Here is a 17337-nt window from a genome sequence, read left to right as displayed (position 1 = left end):
GCCATGTAGTATTCCATGGTATAGATAAACCACATCTTCTTGATCCATTCATCTGTTGATGGACACTTAGGCCCTTTCCATGTTTTAGCTATTGTGGAGAGTGCTGCTATGAACATTGGGGTACATGTGCTCCTATGCCTCAGCATTTCTGTATCCCTGGCCTCCCAGTTCTTCTATCCAAAAGCCTTGAAACACACTGTTGACTTTGACTGGAACATTCTTCCTTACTCTTAACCTCAATAATGTATTTTCGCCCTTCAGTTCTCTGCTTAGATTTAATTCTTAAAAAAAGTTGTCAGTCTAACATGTTATTAGCCCTACACTATAGTTACTTTTTCTTCTTAACACTTATCCTGTTTATAGTGACTTATTCACTTGTTTAATGTAACTTCCACACAGATTATAAACACCAATGAGATGGTATCAATTTTTCTATCCTACGTATCACCATCACTTAGTACCAAGCTCTGGGCACACTTTGAATGAACATACAAATAAACAGTTCTCTCTTGAAATTCTTTCTCCCATGGATTCCAGGAAAGTGCTGCTGTCTCTTCCCTTAACATTTCTTCATTTGTTTCATTTACCTCTTCTTATTCTTCTGTGTGTTCGGTTCCCAAGGTTCAGTCCTTGGCCTTCTGCCTCTATTCATCTATGAACAACCCTGTCCTATACCCTCATTAATAGATTTTATACTGATAACCTCAAGTGTGTGGCTCCATCCCTGTTCAGAGCTGCACCTTGGACTTCTACATCCTGTTGCCTGCATGGTACCTGCAAGTCCCTCTGATGGACTCTTGGTTCAAATTTTACTTCAGTATCCTTACTGTTTTCTGTCTTCAAACGTTGATGGCTCCTTCTTTTTCATCACCTCCCTCTCCTCCCAAAAATATCATACTATAGTTTTTTTTTTTTCTGTGCCCCCACCCTCTCAGGAACCATCTTCATCAGGCCATCTCACTACCTATAAATTCTCATCCTGGCCTCATCTGACTACACAAGTCTTTTAACTATTAGCTTTAAAAATGCTAGGCCCTCACTGTCTCCTTCCCATAACACTCAGTCTAAGCCCCCAGTCAGTTCTCACACTGTTTCCCACCAAGAATGTTGGCAGTCTTATCCCATGGTTGACCAAGGCAGGGAGTAGGGTGGGGGTGGGTAGAGAGGTGGGGGAAAGACCATAATTTATTAGGTATATATTATAGTTCTGGTACTGTGTCTAGGTATTTTATAGGCACAGAGTAGATGCATAAATGTGGATATTCATAAGGATAATAAAGACCATTTCTACAGAGCTCTCCTAGCCCGCAGACAATGTCCTCAAGGAAATGACAGATATACTAGAGGTGCCAGCTTCCTTCTCTGGAGGATAATCATATTCACCCTCCAACAGAGCCAACATACTCTCCTAAAATGTACTCTCAAATGACTTCCTAGGGCTAGAAACTCCCCGGGTCCCTCCTCGTCTGCAACTTGGGCTATGCCCAAAAGCCAGAGTTGTAGGGTCCTCTGTGGTGTCAAGACCACAGAAAGGCCTGACAGACTTAGACGGTTTGCTGGGGTCCATTTGCAATAACTTAAGTGCTTGCTTTCTATGGTTCCAAAAGGAGAAGAGGGAAAGGTTTGGACTGCTGCTTAAAAATGTAATTAGCCTCGTATTTTAACAACATTTTGACAATAATTGCTTCCCAATGATGCCGAGAAATCTGCAGTGCAGACTCCCTGGTGCCACTGTCAGAGTGAGTGATACTGAAGGCCCTGTGTACCCTGGAAATAGAAGTTGCAAGAGCTGGTCTGTTTCTAAGCCTTGTTTTCCCTTCTCTTTGGCTTGGAGACCATTCTCAAGCCTGGCATGGTTTGTTTAGACTTACCTATGGAGAATCTTTTTAAATGGGTTGGGGTTTGCTCAGAGCATTGAGTCATTTCAGGAATGAAGGGTGAAATAAGATACTGTTCCACTGATAGAGCGATTTTGAAACTCATTTTACTTGGGACTGGTCCTACTAAGAGCCTTCTGCACGCAGTGCCTTTCAGGGACTGGGGTGAGTTTACAGTTCCTATACCACCAAGCCAACAAGAAGAGTAGGTTCTACTTCCCAAAGCAGACCTTGAATGTTCCATGAGGCCTCATGCCCAAGGTCAATGTGAATCCCTGACAGAATATGACTTTAATCTTTGGACTCTGCTGAGATGCTGGTAATAGAACCAGCAGTTTACTTATTTTTAGCAGTTAAACTATTTTTACCCTTCATTTTTTCATGGGGGAACATTTCCCAGGCACTACTGGTGTCCATTTTTAAGATAATACTAAGATGGGTATTGGTGATAATTCATGTATGAACTGTTCCTCTGTGCACATGGCCCAGTTCTGGGCCAGTCAGCTCACCAAAGCCTAGGGCCTGGGGTCTGACCCAGGGAAAGGGAAGTTATGGACATCTATGCTGGAGCTGCTTTTGGAGGTGACTGGCCACGTTCCAACCTAAACAGGTGAATTCTGTATTGACTCAAGTTTGCACTTCAGGAATTTGTTTCCCTTATTTTTTATTTTTTTTAATTTTTAGGAGAGAGAGAGACAGCGTGAGCAGGGGAGGGTCAGACAGAGAGGGAGATACAGACTCTGAAATAGGCTCCAGGCTCCGAGCTGGTAGTCAGCACAGAGCCCGACGCGGGGCTCGAACCTACGAACCACGAGATCACGACCTAAGCGAAAGTCGGACGCTTAACCGACCAGGCCACCCAGGCGCCCCTCTGTTTCCCTTCACTAGGTAGATAACTAGAGTTGCAGATAAGGACCAACATGTTTATTAGCTCCCAGGTTATTTTCTTACCTGTTTCCTCTTTTTCCAGGTCACATTTACCAGCAGAACCCAGGGACCTTCACATAAGTGTCTCATGTGACATGGGTGAGAGAGGCTGGGAAGAAACAGACTTCGGAGCCACATCTAACCCCCACCACTTCATATTTCTCTGATATAATGGACAGGGGCTTGAAATACATGAGTCAGACCCTTACAGGAGTGCAGAATGGAGACTGGCCTTAATGTTAAGACTCCTCCCCCTGCCTAGGAGCCATACTCAACCCAGAGCTGTCTTTTCTCACACAAGTCACCACCTGAGTTTTATGTTTCTTTGACCTCTGCCTCGCCCACAATGGGCCAAACCATTGTGATTTAAGGACACAGCATCCTTTCCCGCACCCCTGGAAAAGCCCCAATCCCTGGGCTCGCCGTGCCTACTCACGCCAGCCTGGCCCCGCAGTTCTCTCCCTCGATGTCACCTCCAGCCACGTTTTCAGTGTTGACAGACTCCGTCTCACTTGTGGGCATGCTCACTATAAGAATCAAAGGGATGCAAGGCATGAGGGTGGGAAGGAAAAGGGGAGAGAAGAGCATTAGTTTGCACAACACCCTATCCTAAGACTGTGCTGCTTGGGAGGAGGAAAGCCTAAGCAGCTTCTGCTAGTGGGGTGCAGTGGTGCTTCTGTGAGCATTGCCATGGCCAAGTTTGGGGGTTTCCTTGACCAACATGCCTGCTGCTTCTCTAGAATAAGTTTTGCTGCTAAGGACACTCAGACTAGTGGGATTTGGGAGGAAATCTGGTGCTAAGATTATTTACTTCTTGAAAACAGTGACCACTGAATCCTTTCCTACCTTTTTCTACAATAGAAAACTTTGCATAGCTTTTCTATTTGCATCCACTACTAGCCATAAGAAGAGCTTTCATGAAAATATTTTATTTTGCTTTTTTTCCCCACCCATCAATTCTAAGAGGGTTCATCCCTAAACTTAGGGTCCAGCTTATTTGTAGAAAGGGTGTTTTTGCTGCCTCATGAACTACTAGATGGATATGGAAGACTTCCCCCTTTCTTGTAGTGCACATTGGGTGCACCTAGGACCACACCTGAAATAGGGAGCTTGAAATAGCTATTAACAGAATCATGTACTAAGATTCAAACTAGCACTATAGATACCAGGAGTGAGGAGCACAAGTGTGGAATCCACCAATTAAATTTAAAGGTGACTTGAAGATAGACTGCAGATAGATTAGGATATTATTTCCCCTTCCAGTAATTCTGATGTTCCCATCCGAACAGGCTGTCTTGGGATATAAACCATCTAATTCCACTGGTTCCAACCTGTCCAGTCAATCTACACTCTCTTCCCAAGGCAGCAGTGGGCTGAATTTCCAGAGCAGCAGGAGTTATCTAGTGCGGAACTCAGTGTGGTGGCTTAGAGAAGCCATTTATTTTATTATTATTTTTTAAATTCCAAATAAAAGTTTTGCTCAGGAGAATTCTTCTCCACCATCTCTTACCCTTTTAATATGACACAACAATGTGTTTTATTTTTGGCAACACTTGTTCTTCAGAGGGGCCATTATAGCATTGGTCTTGGTTCTGTTCTTATTGCAGAACAGAATTCCTCATGTGGTGAGAAAATCACTAACCTTCAGCAGCCACAAAATCTGCAGTTAATGTGGGTATGGCATCAGGTGATGTGGCACCATGTGACAAATCACCACGGGGCTGCTACAGCCCAGGAAAAGCTTCTACTTGTTATATGGATAACGTTGTTGGATGGAAATCTTCCAAGGTTCTTTTCTTTTGGATGAAGACAAGATGGGTGGGTGAGAAGAGACTCATTTCAGGAACATGCAAGATACAAATAGAAAACCCACAACTTACCATATGTTTGACTGTCATGTATGAGAGACCTCTCCACCCTAGGATTCACTTTGATACAGTTGGGTAAAAAGAAATCTAGATGCCACTTCAAAGAAGGTTGTCATTGGATGAGACTTTAGATATTACCCAGCTCTAACTTGTTTCCTTCACTTTACAAAACAGAAAAGTAAAGTTTAGGGAAGGGAGGATGCCCATGTTTACACAGTGGATTTGGAGTAGGACTTGGTTGGGAGCACAAATGTCATGACCCTTGCACCATGCTCATCTGGATTGCTCCTCTGTTGACCGATTCCCTACTCTATACCCTAAGACAGGGTTCTTATAGCCAAATAAGGTTCTGGAAGTATCAAAGGAGCATGGTGAATAGCCATATGGAGGTGTTGAATTTTACAGCATTTAGACTCCCTTTGTAGTCTGAGGTCTGAGGGAGCTGGTATGTGAGGCCAAACCTGGTTTTAGTACTGGCAGCACCTTCAGAGTTTGTCAGATTCCTTGTTCCATCCACACTAACAAAGAAGTTATACAGTTGAAGAGCTTTCAGTATTTCACTTCATTTATCTCTGGCCATCTCTAACCTAAGGTTCCTTTAACTCTTCAGGCATCATTCTTTAAAGTTAAAGAACTCTGACTTTGTGACACTTTGCTCCCAGAGAGCCCCTTTTATGCTACTGGAGTGGTATGATGGTGGTGGTGCTAAGCTTGGAAAGAAACCAAATTAGGAGTGGGTGGGCCTGGGTTTTAAGGAGGAGCCATATCATATTCTAAATCAAGGAACTGCCTGTACTAGTACCAAGTAGGCATTTCCAGTGACCCGAATCTTGGCTGGTACTATCCAAAGGAAGGGTTCTATCAGGGTTCTATCAAGGAATAGCTGCTGCTGATTGTCAGGTCTGCTGACTTTATATATATGAAGAGATAATAAGGTAGTGGTTTTGAGTGGGGCAGATTACCATCCCCTTATGGACACACACACATACACAAACTCACTCACTCACTCAGGACCACTATATCACAAGCCATCAAGAAAAATACCCTCCCCCCCAGTCTGGTATGTATCAATGCACATTTATATACATAGAGCACAGGGGAACATTACCATGGGTTTCTGTGGAGTGACTAAACCAAGCAAACTTCCCTTTCTTCTGATCAAGCAAGCCCGCTGGAGTGCTTCCTTTCACAGACAAGATGGTGTCAAGAACCAGGAACAAGACATCAACAGAGAGCATGCAGTCAGCCACGGGCAAAAGAAAGAAACAAGGAACTCAGCTATCACATTGAACATCCATTTTAATCTCTGAACATAAACTAAGAAAACTGTAAAAAGCAATAAACCAAAAACACATAGGAAAACATAACAAAATAGAACCAAAAACCCAAATCACATGAATTAATGACACAAAACAAATGATGTATCTTGAGGAGAAGGAATTACTCCAGCAGAAGCTTCACTCTACACTGGTCTATCTAGTTAGTGGCTTTGAGGGAAGAGCTTCCTGGGGGAGGCTGCCACCCATCCCTGCTGCCTCCCTAGGGAGGTGCCTCTTTTACAGGCTCCACTGGGGTAACTGCTAAAATCAAATGACAGCATTGGTGTGCCCCATCACTCCTGCCCAATGGCCAGGTGACTTGACCTCTTCCCCACCTGTAGTGGATCCATCCCTCCCTCATTACTTACACCCAGATCATGCCACTTGTAGACGGAAAACAACCCGTGGGTCTACTTGTCCCTTTGTCCAATTCAGCTATTCAGTCCCATTCAATAAAGATCCACCAAGTGCTTCAGGCCTGACCATATTCAACACATACATATCTGATTTTAATCAGTTTAAACAGGCAAAGAAGTTGCTCAAGTTGCTATGGTTAAAGAAGAAGGTACTAGGGAGATTGTAAAGACACTGATTGCCACAAATGGAAGAGGGGGAGTTCTGTATTCTGCAATAGATTTTGAGTTCTGGATGTCAAGTGCTTTATTTAATTCCAGAGAAAGAGAATTTTCCCACTCTGGCAAAATTAGCATTAACTGCACCTTTGCCAGGCCTCTATGGAGATTGCTTGGGACCAGTGGTGAGTGAGGCTTAGTCACAACTGATTAATGAGGTGGAAAATCTGTAACCACTCAGGAAAGGAAGCATGTGCCCTAATGAGGAATGGGTAGGTAGTCCCATCAGTCCCAGGTAAGGGCATGAATATGAAGGTCAATCCAAGTTTTTAGGTGATTCTTTATTTTATCCACTTCCCCTGGAACTTGGATCACATTCAGTGGCAATACTTGAGTGCTACTTGTTAGTGAGAATTCTAAAGACTGGTTCATGATAGAAAAGGGTCAATCTTATTTTTAACCTAAGTAAAGAGCCATGTCCCAAATGCACATCTTTAAAATACAAAGCTTAGAATAAGCAGATACTTTACAACAGTAGCATTTTTTTCTCACTTCTCAAAAATCCTATATAAAGAAAGTACTGAAGGTTAGGAGCTGAAATGAAAGGCTTGGTTCCAATTGCCTTCTAGCAGGAGCTATGTCTCAATTTATAATGATGACAGTCACTGAAGTAAGTATCTCATAATGAGGGGTCTTTTGTTTGGAGGTATAAAGAGGTCAACATGAGACTGCCAGTCACCAAGTTTGTCTGTTCACATGGTTGTCTTGGGGCACAAGAGCCCTGGTCAGTGATGGAAAGCCCAGAACATTGTGACCTGTTGTACAGAATCATCATTCAGCTTCTGGCTTTGGCATCAATCTTGTCCCATATTGTTTGATTTCAGAAATAACTCATGATAACTTTTAAAACAACAGAGCTTGATAAATGCATGGTCTCTCAGTGTACAACTGAATTTGACCAGGGCTGGTTTCTCATGTGGGCAAAGCTGGCATCCACTTGTGTGGCAAGCGATTTGAAGAGCCTCTAAATACTCTCCTTTAAGAGTGTGCAGTAGTATTTGCTAGATCTGCTCTTTTGAGTCAAGTCATATATCTGAAGGCTCCTTGCTGAAATGAAAATATCTCAGTTGGAAGGAGTGAAACATTAACACATTAATATTAGTTCCTATTTGTGATGGCTTATCCTGTAAATACCTAAGAGAATAAGATGGGTGAAAATGCAGTTTATGTTTCTATTGATAAGGGATTAGAGAACAGGATCACAGTTGATTCTTTAAAGGATTTGTTGCCCTAGAGAAAGAGACTTGGATTCTTTCTTGGAATCTGGGTGCCCAAACTACTGAAAGCTGAGAATTAGAAATGCTAGATATTTGTTCTATAGATGAGCTGGAGACTCTGACCCTTTTTTGGCCACTCAGATGGTGGATTGGTTGGAAACTAAGGCAGAAATATGCAAAGAACCCAGGTGCCTGAGGGCACCTCTCTTCTAAAGGCAACCCTCAAGTGAAGCTTGATGTCTGCTCATCTGCAGACAGTGTCATAATAACATACCCTTTGTGGAATAAAATGTACTTTTTGAATGAATTTAGGAAGAAGAATACAGAGAAAGAATGTGGGAGAGGAAGCTAGTTTTATGACTTTCTAACTTCATTATTAGCAGGTACTATGGACCAAATCTGGGTTTCTGGTCTGTCCTGTCCCTTGACTTCTGCTGAGGAGACTCCCAAAGAAATGAGATTTTCCCAGAAGAGTAATTAACAACTGCCATTGCAGGTGGTGGATAACATAATTACACATTTAATAATATCACAACCACTACAATGAATTGTGTAGACTCCACCTCACCACAACTAATTACATCTTGAATTAACATCTTCTCTCACCAAAACATTTTCTTTTGGTGGCAACTCTTGCTTGAACAGTGCTTGGTATATGATTTTTTTTCCTTAGAGGGGCGGGGGAGGGGGGCGGGAGGCAGAGGGTCAGAGAGAATCTTAAGCAGGCTCTATGCCTGCTATCCACAAGGAGACCAACTTGGGGCTTGATCCCACTACCTCTGAGATCATGACCTGAGCTGAAATCAAGAGTTGGATGTTTAACCAACTGAGCCATCCAGGTGCTCTTGGTAGATCATTTCTATGTCTCCAAGGAGGTGCACAGTTTTTGTTTCACAGTAACCAATGTTTTCCTCAACCTGCTTGAAGAAGAGCTGTGTGGATACTGGGGGGATTATAATAAGCCATTTTCTACATGGGATAATCTGAATCTGGTAATCCTATGAATCATGCTGGGGGAGTAGCACTAGATCTAAGCCATGGTGAAGATCGGTAGTCCCTGGTACATTAGGGTTTGCAAACCCTCTGAAGGTTTATTTAACAAAATTTAAGAATCTCCCATTAAACATGAGATAGTGCTTTGAAATCATGGCTGCACAGATCAGCTGGCCAGCATTTCCATAACTATGGTCAACAGAGAAGCTCTCTATAAAACTAATGTCTCCAGTCAGTTCCTTACACTGCTTAAAACAAAGTCCAAGTGGTAAATCTACTCCAGGTTGTTCCAGTGTGTTAGCATTCATGTTTTCTGTAAACAAAAATTAGATATCATTTAGCTGTCATGATGCAGTATGTGTGTTCAATGATGGCTATACTCATTCACACAAATAAAAAATGACTCCAGATGGGGCTCTGACCAAGGTTTGAGAGTAAGAGCAATGTTGGTTTTGATAAAGAAAAATGAAGTCACTAAGCTTACTTAGCAATTAATCCACAAAGGAAACTGTAAGCAAAATCTTCTTAGGTATCCCTTCCTATACTCTCTTTTTCTGCCTCCCTTCTTCCCCTCCTTCCTTCCTATTCCAAGGCTAGGGGGAGATATGTGGAGAATAATCCACACATAAAATATCTGGCCTTGCTTCTTGAGGCTGTCTCAGATATTTTTATGCATCACAATAGACTGAGTGACATTAGAGCAAAGATCCACGTGAGGAAATGAAAAATGGACCTGACAGAGATGAAGAAATCTGCCTAGTTCTAAAACCTTTGGTCATCCAAACAGTTTTGATACCATCCCAGGGATGGGGCTTTGCAATGTTCTGTTGTGACTTTCAGCAGGAATGGTTGGGCTCTCTTGGGATCTGCCTAGAGAAATGCCTGGTTTTCAATCTGGAACTTAGCTGGTCATCTCATTACCAAAGTTCAGAGTACTCATGAACTTCTGTCAATCATTTATCTCCTTTTGTTCAGACAGGATTGGTGTATCAGGGCCAGACATCCCAGGCGGTAGCAGAGGTGTCAGAAGCCCAAGGAAATGAAGACGTTTCTCACCCAACGTGAACTTCTCCAGTTCAGTGCTGCTCAGTGCTGTATGGAGCCAATGGGCTGAATTCTGGGTCTTGCCAGACTGTCGGTATCCAGCTTCTCAGGCTTCCACACACTCTTGGATGAAGTGAACAATTTACTTTGCTATTTAATTGGCAGATGCCAATTTTATTGTCTTTTTTGCATATGAATGGTAAAATTAGTATTCATTTTCTCAAAGTGCTAATCAGAATTATGGTTAACATGCAAAAAGATTCCTAATTTCCTACCCCACTGACTCTAATCTGGAATCTAAACCTCTCCATAGTCTGGCTTCATGCTATCTGTAATGGTTGTGAGTGCCCCTCAGAAATTCATATGAAGTCCTCAGCCCTGTAGCTCAGAGTGTAGCTGTATTGGCAGAGAGGGTCTTTCAAGAAGTAATTAAGTTAAAATGATATAATGAGGGCAAGTTCAAACCAATATGACTGGTATGCTGATCAGAAGAAGAAATCTGGACACAGACACATAGGGGGAGAAGATAATGCGAAGACACAGGGAGAAGATGGCCATACATAAGCCATGGAGAGAGACCTGGAGCAGCCCCTTCCTTCAGGGCTCTCAGAAGAAACCTACCCTGGTGACATCTTCATCTTATTTTTCTAGCTTCCAGAACTGTGAGACAATAATGTTCTGTTGTTTAAGTCACCTTGTCTGTGGTACTTTGTTATGGCAGCCCTAGCTGACTAAAACACTATTGAGTCATACTTATTTCCTGTTACTTCCTGCAGAAATCCTCTGCCCAAGTTGGGCCTCCCTCTTCATTGTCCCTTGAATGTGCCATCTTTATTCTTTTTATTTATTTATTAAAATTTTTTTTTTATTTCAGAGAGAGAGAGAGAGACAGCATGAGCAGGGGAGGGTCAGAGAGAGAGAAGGAGACAGAATTCAAAGCAGGCTCCAGGCTCTGAGTAGCTGTCAGCCCAGAGCCCGACGTGGGGCTCAAACCCTCGAACCACGAGATCATGACCTGAGTGGAAGTCGGACACGTAACCAACTGAGCCACCCAGGTGCCCCTGTGCCATCTTTATTCTAACCTCTGGGTTTTTGTAGATATGATGTCATAGATCATACCCTGTCTACCCCCTCTTCATGTATTCCATGGGTCAGGAAACAATAGCCCTTGGGCCGAATCTAGACTTCCACTTGTTTTGTAAATAAAGTTTTACTGGAACACAGCTATGGTTTTTTGCTTCTGTATTGTCCATGGCAGCTTTCACACTATAGCAGCAGAGCTAGTGGTCGCAATACAGGCTCCGTGTGGCCTGCAAAGCCTAAAATAATTATTATTATTATTTTTTTTTACAAATAGTTTATTGTCAAATTAGTTTCTACATAACACTCAGTGCTCATCCCCAAAGTGCCCTCCTTCATGCCCATCCCCCCCTCCCCCCCACATCCATCAGTCCTCAGTTTTTGTCAGCATTCAAGAGTCTCTCATGGTTTGCCTCTCTCCCTTTCCCCCACCATTTCCGCCCTTCTTCTCCCCCTTGGTCCTCTGTCAAGTTCCTCCTAATCCTCCTATACGTGCAAACATATGGTATTTGTCCTTCTCTGCCTGACTTATTTCGCTCAGCATAACACCCTCAAGGTCCATCCATGTTGCTACACATGGCCAGATTTCATTGTTTCTCATTGCCATGTAGTATTCCATGGTATAGATAAACCACATCTTCTTGATCCATTCGTCTATTGATGGACACTTAGGCTCTTTCCATGTTTTAGCTATTGTGGAGAGTGCTGCTATGAACATTGGGGTACATGTGCTCCTATGCCTCAGCATTTCTGTATCCCTTGGGTAAATTCCTAGCAGTGCTATTGCTGGGTCATAAGGGAGTTCTATTGTTAGTTTCCTGAGGAACCTCCACACTGTTTTCCAGAGGGGCTGTACCAGTTTACATTCCCACCAACAGTGCAGGAGGGTGCCCGCTAAAATAATTATTAACTGGCCCATTAGAGAAAAAAAAATGTGCTAACTCCTCAACTAGTCAAATTTCATCCATTCCTGGAGGCCCAGTTCTCATTTGTGGAGCCTTTCAGGACCACCTACTCTCACAGAGTCCCGTCTTCTGAGTTCCTGGAACATTTGGATCTATGAGAATTTAAAATTAAAATGTGGTGCAACCCCTCTGGAAAACAGTATGGAGGTTCCTCAAAAAATTAACAACAGAACTCCCCTATGACCCAGCAGTAGCACTGCTAGGAATTTACCCAAGAGATACAGGAGTGATGATGCCTAGGGGCACATGTACCCCACTGTTCATAGCAGCACTCTCAACAATAGCCAAATCATGGGAAGAGTGTAAGTGTCCATCAACTGATGAATAGATCAAGAAGATGTGGTATATTTATACAATGGAATACTACATGGCAATGAGAAAGAATGAAATCTGGCCATGTGTAGCAACCTGGATGGAACTTGAGGGTGTTATGCTGAGCAAAATAAGTCAGGCAGAGAAGGACAAATACCATATGTTTGCACATATAGGTGGATTAGGAGGAAGTTAACGGAGGATAAAGCAGAAGAATAAGGGGAAAAATAGTTGGGGAGAGGGAGGGAGGCAAACCATGAGAGACTCTTGAATGCTGAGAACAAACTGAGGGCTGGGGGGGGTGGGGGTGAGGGGAAGGAGGGTGATGGGCATGGATGAGGGCACTTGTTGGGATGAGCACTGGGTGTTATATGTAAACCAACTTGACAATAAACTATAAAATAAATAAATAAATAAAATGTGAATTCAAGTTCTATTTCCACCCTCTCCTAGCCATGAAACTCTGCTTAGTTATTTAACCTTTCTGAGGTTCCCTTATATGTAAAAAGAGGTTAAGGATGCTATTTATTTCATGAGGTTCTAATAAGGATTAAGTGAAATAATATTTATAAAAACCTTGTAAAATGGTAAGTACTATAAGTATTTGCTAATATTACCAACTAATTTAAATCTGTTTTTCTTACAGTTTGCTGTATAAGTATTAGATTTATCTCCCTAAGTTATAATCTCTTCAAGGCCAGAGTCTTTATATTAGAATTCTCTGGACTCCCTTTCAGATCCTAGTGGTATTAGATATGGAACTATAATAATAACAACACTTTCTATCTTCATGGAGTTTTAAGGGCACTCCTATATGCTGTACATCTTAAGGGTTTGTCATTCAGATGCACCCTCCATCCCTCTCTGCTATGCCCTATAGCCCAGAAGTCTGATCTTTGTAAATTACAATAACCTCTTCTACCCTAGGGCTTTGTGTTGGGTCACCCAATAGGAAGTGCCAGCAGGATGTCTATGAGGCATGAGGAAAGTGAAGCTGGGGTATTTATTTCCTTGGTGGCGTGGGCAGGGTGGTACAGATTGGCTGCATCTTGTTGCTGAAGGCCACACGTCTGGTCACGTGACCCTCTCCTCATGACCACCCTCTCTGACTTATGAAAACTGCTCCCTCACTTTGGCCATTCAAGTCCTTCCAACAGGCTCATGGGCGCTATCTCTAGGGTACTGGGCTATCCCTTGTTGACTTCCTTAAACCTTCCTGCGTTTTTTTTTTATTAACCTCTTCTTACATCACCCACTCTATGAGTCTATCTGTTTTCTGTCAAGAGCCTGGCCAATGTAGCCCTCCCAGTACAAGGTATCCCACTGTTAAGTAAAAGGGTAGTCCCTACAAGTTGAACTTAGTTTTCCAAGGTGAAAGGTAGTAAATGGCAGAGCATGACTGGCCTTGTGTCCAGGGCTTTCCTGGGTACATCAGACAACCTCCAGAATAACTTTGCTCAAATACATAAGAACTAATTGACAAGAACTAGTGATGTGGGGTATTACAGTGGGCATGGCTTTCACTCCACAAACTTTTGGTTGTGGTTACTGCCCTAGGATATTCTCTTGAAAGAAACTATGTTACGTTTCATTTCATTTTCTCTTCCAGAAAAAACAACTTGGAAAGTTACTGCTTGCTAGTTTTCTACGGTTTGATGGATCAAACATATGGTCAAACATAGATTCAGGCTGATGGTGAAGGAGCTCTTTATGTGTCTTTATCCAACTGAGAGTCTTAGGAATCTCCCTCGTACTGTGAATCTAGGAAATACCAAAGATGGTCCTTGCCTTGGTCTTGCCACAAAATAGCTCCAAACTCTGTATCAGTTACATGATGATTTGGGGTCTCAGTTTCTTTATCTCTTACATTAATAAATTAAAATAGATGATGAATTATAGGTCTCTTCAAAGAGAAAGAAAGAGAGGGAAAAGGAGAGGAGAAAAGTAGATTGTAGCAAAGAAGAGGAAAGAGATGGTGAGAGAGAAAGCAAAATGAAACGCAGCCATGGCAGCCTGTCTGGGTTGAAAGGTCACAGAGAAAGGTGCCACAGCCTCCAGAGCCTTCTCAGAAGCTTCCTGCCAGCTCAGGCCCAGCAAGGCTTCCTCTACAGAAGCAATTAAAACCTGGTTGATGTTAAGCCATCAGAAAGTAAATATAAAACAGGATTAAGTATTAAGAAGCCAAACAAAGTGGCCTTATTAAAAAGGCACAATATAAGCACAATGTGCCATCATAATAATTATTATTACTGCTATAAACTGGGAGGAGGCATAAATGCCTGCCCTGATCTGCAGCCATAACCCAAGAAAGAAAACCAGGGTTGCTGTGCTCTCAGCAGGCCATAAACATCCAGTGCTCCCAAGCAGAAAATTTCTCTCCACAATTGTGGTGCCACTGAGTCGGGCCATGGCTGCAGGTAGGGGGAGGTGGGCAGTGGCAGAAGGAGGCAGGGGAAGGAAGTTCAGCTGCATCAAACAAATGTCTGAACTTTGGCCCATGACCCTCTTGCTTTCCTTCCCCACCCCGCCCCTACCTTTATTAGGGATGGCAGGGCAGCATGGAACATTCTCAGACCCTTGGGACCATGGGGAAAACAGGACATCTGATCACACAGGAGAGCATGGACATCCCCAAGGAAAACAGAGCTCACTGCCGTTTGGGGTTGAGATGGGATCTTCTGGACATGAATGATGGTGGACTTTCTGTATAGGACTCCTTTGGAAACTCAATTCTTTTCAGCACAAACTAATTTTAGGCTGGGGGGAGGACATTATTCTAGTTACCAAAGCCAAGTTTAGCCATGGTCACCCCTGTGGTACAACAGGGACAGAGAATGACTTGTGTCCTCAATCCCTCTCCAACTCAATCCGGTCATTTCTTCATTTTAGGGTCTTGTCCCCTCAGAGTGCAAATACTCTTGCACATGTAATAGTAGTATCCACCATTTCTATCCTAATACTAATAGTATTAAGTAATAGTAAGAGTAATAACAGCTACTCTTCCATGCACTTTACATATGCTAACTGATTCAAGCCTCAAACAATCCTACAAGGGATTATATGTCCCCAATATACATTCCCATTTTATAGACCAGGAACTTGAGGCTTAGAGAATTAAGTCATTTATTCAAAGCAAAGAACTAATAAAATCCAGCATTTGAACTGTGGTAGATGTTATGCTAAGTCTCCCCTCTTAAAGCCCTTTCCTAATCATTAGAGAGGACTAGAGAGCCCTGCATATGTGCCTGCATTGCTGAGAAGAGGAGCAGAAAGTGCAGGTGGAGGTCCTTGGGAGAAGCCATTTATTTCATGATCCTTCCCAGGCCCTTCCTGCCAGCTCTCCTGGGCAAAGAGGAAGAAGCAGTAAGCAGAGCAGCGTGTTAGGAGCATGGGCTCTGGAGCCAGATGGCCTGAGTTTGAATCCTGTCTCTGACACTTTGGAGTTCTGTACCTTGGGTGTGGTATTTCATCCGTTAGTGGTTCAGTTTCTCCACTGCAAAGGGAGATCTGAATCATACCTACAGTGCAGGGCTAGAAGGGGTAGAGAAGCCTTCATTTTACAGGTGGGAATGTTAAGGTCCAGAGAAAGTGACTTGCCCTGTGTCATAAGTCTAGTTGGTGATAGAGGAACAGTCCTCTCCCCACATCCAGCACTGTCACCATTCTCACTTGCCATTCCCTCACATCATGGAGAGGCTGAAAGTCCACCCTGGAACATCATAACTGAGCAGAGGCCCAGGGCTCCCTCGCCTTGTCTGGAATTTAAAAGTTCCACCGTGGATGAGATTTACACTTTGTGCCTTGTTCTTGCTGTCTACAGAGGCTATATAGAGCTCATGATTCACTCTCATTTTCTCCTTTTCTTGTTGGGCTCTGTCTTCCTTTTCACTGCTTTCTGCTGCTTGAGATAATTTTGACTCAGGTCAAATTTCCTACAAGAAGCCCTCTAGGAGCCCAGCACAATCTCGAAGGATGTGGGTACCCACAGAGCAGGAGCTGCCCCAAATAGAGAGCACTACCTCTTGGGGAGGGTCTTAGCTTTGCCTTTCCTTCCAGCATGCAAGTAAATTGCTGCCTTAAATTTCTAGGCTGCCTCCATTAATGGCATTTATGTGAAGTGAGTCACTTTAGCTCCCAACCCCATGGTGCCTCTTTAGCCCCATCATTTCATGAATGAGTTTATGGGCAGCTGTCAGGATATCAATCAGCTTGCCCCCTTCTGTGGCAAGTCCTTTTCTTTAATTATCTCCCAACTCCACCTGCTGGAGGTTTGCAGTTGTGATTTTCCTCCTTTCCACCCCTTGCTGGGGTGAGGGTGCAGTCCTGGGTCCATCTTGCTACTTTAATGGCCCATATGTGGCACTGAAAGGTCCTTCTACAGTGTCACTTCACACAATCCTAGGCCCCCTGCCCTGGAAGAAGACCCAGGAATGCAATGCTCCCCTCCTCAGCATCAGTCAGATCTTGTTAGGATGGGATTCAGTGCTCAGGACCACATTCTTAGAGGGGCAGCAGCCAGAGGGGGGAGCTCTGGGATGGTGGGGGCGCTCTATGTCATGTTCTAGGAAGAAACTAGAAAGGTTTAGTCTAGATAAGGTATATTAGAGTCCTCATCACCTTCCTCAAATATTGAAGTCTTTTCACTTGAGGGGGAGATATTGTTTGCTTAGAGTAGTTCTACAAGCAAAAGGCATCAAAGAGTAACTGGAGGGGTGAAGATTTTGCCCTAATGTAAGAAACATTTCTGAAGTGGCCTGACTGCCTTGAGAGGCAAGGAGTTGCTCACTTTTGGAAGTCTGCAAGCCTTCGCTGGGGGTTTGAGAGGAGGCTCCTAAGGTTTCTTTTGCTTAGAAAAAATGAACTAAGCTTTATGGATGCTCTGACTGATGCAACACCATGTTGTGGATTGTTTGTGGGGGGTGTGGGTGGGCCCAGACAGAAGGGGTTCTTGGAGCCCTTACCTGATTCTCTCATTTGCTGGAGAAGTCTTCCCTCGGCAACATTTCATCACATCGCATTACTGTCACGCACCACACAGAACCCGCAGCCTACCTCCTGAGACCCCTGTGATTTGGCCCTATTCCATCTCTATGCAGTGAATGC

At 43.4% G+C, this 17337-nt stretch overlaps 1 protein-coding gene across 1 annotated transcript in view; it reads right to left on the bottom strand.

Moving 5' to 3' along the window:
- The window catches only part of CACNA1C (calcium voltage-gated channel subunit alpha1 C), a 205855-nt gene that overhangs the window by 141209 nt on the left and 47309 nt on the right, over positions 1-17337 (bottom strand). The window contains exon 6 of the mRNA XM_039250015.1: positions 3241-3331. Within this exon, the coding sequence (XP_039105946.1) occupies positions 3241-3331 (91 nt within the window). The remainder of the gene's footprint in view (positions 1-3240; positions 3332-17337) is intronic.

Source organism: Hyaena hyaena, unplaced genomic scaffold (assembly GCF_003009895.1).
Source record: "Hyaena hyaena isolate Hyena2069 unplaced genomic scaffold, ASM300989v1 scaffold_368, whole genome shotgun sequence".
NCBI lineage: Eukaryota > Metazoa > Chordata > Mammalia > Carnivora > Hyaenidae > Hyaena > Hyaena hyaena.
The sequence above is the reverse complement of the archived record's forward strand: the minus strand, read 5'-3'. Positions and strand labels throughout refer to the sequence as shown.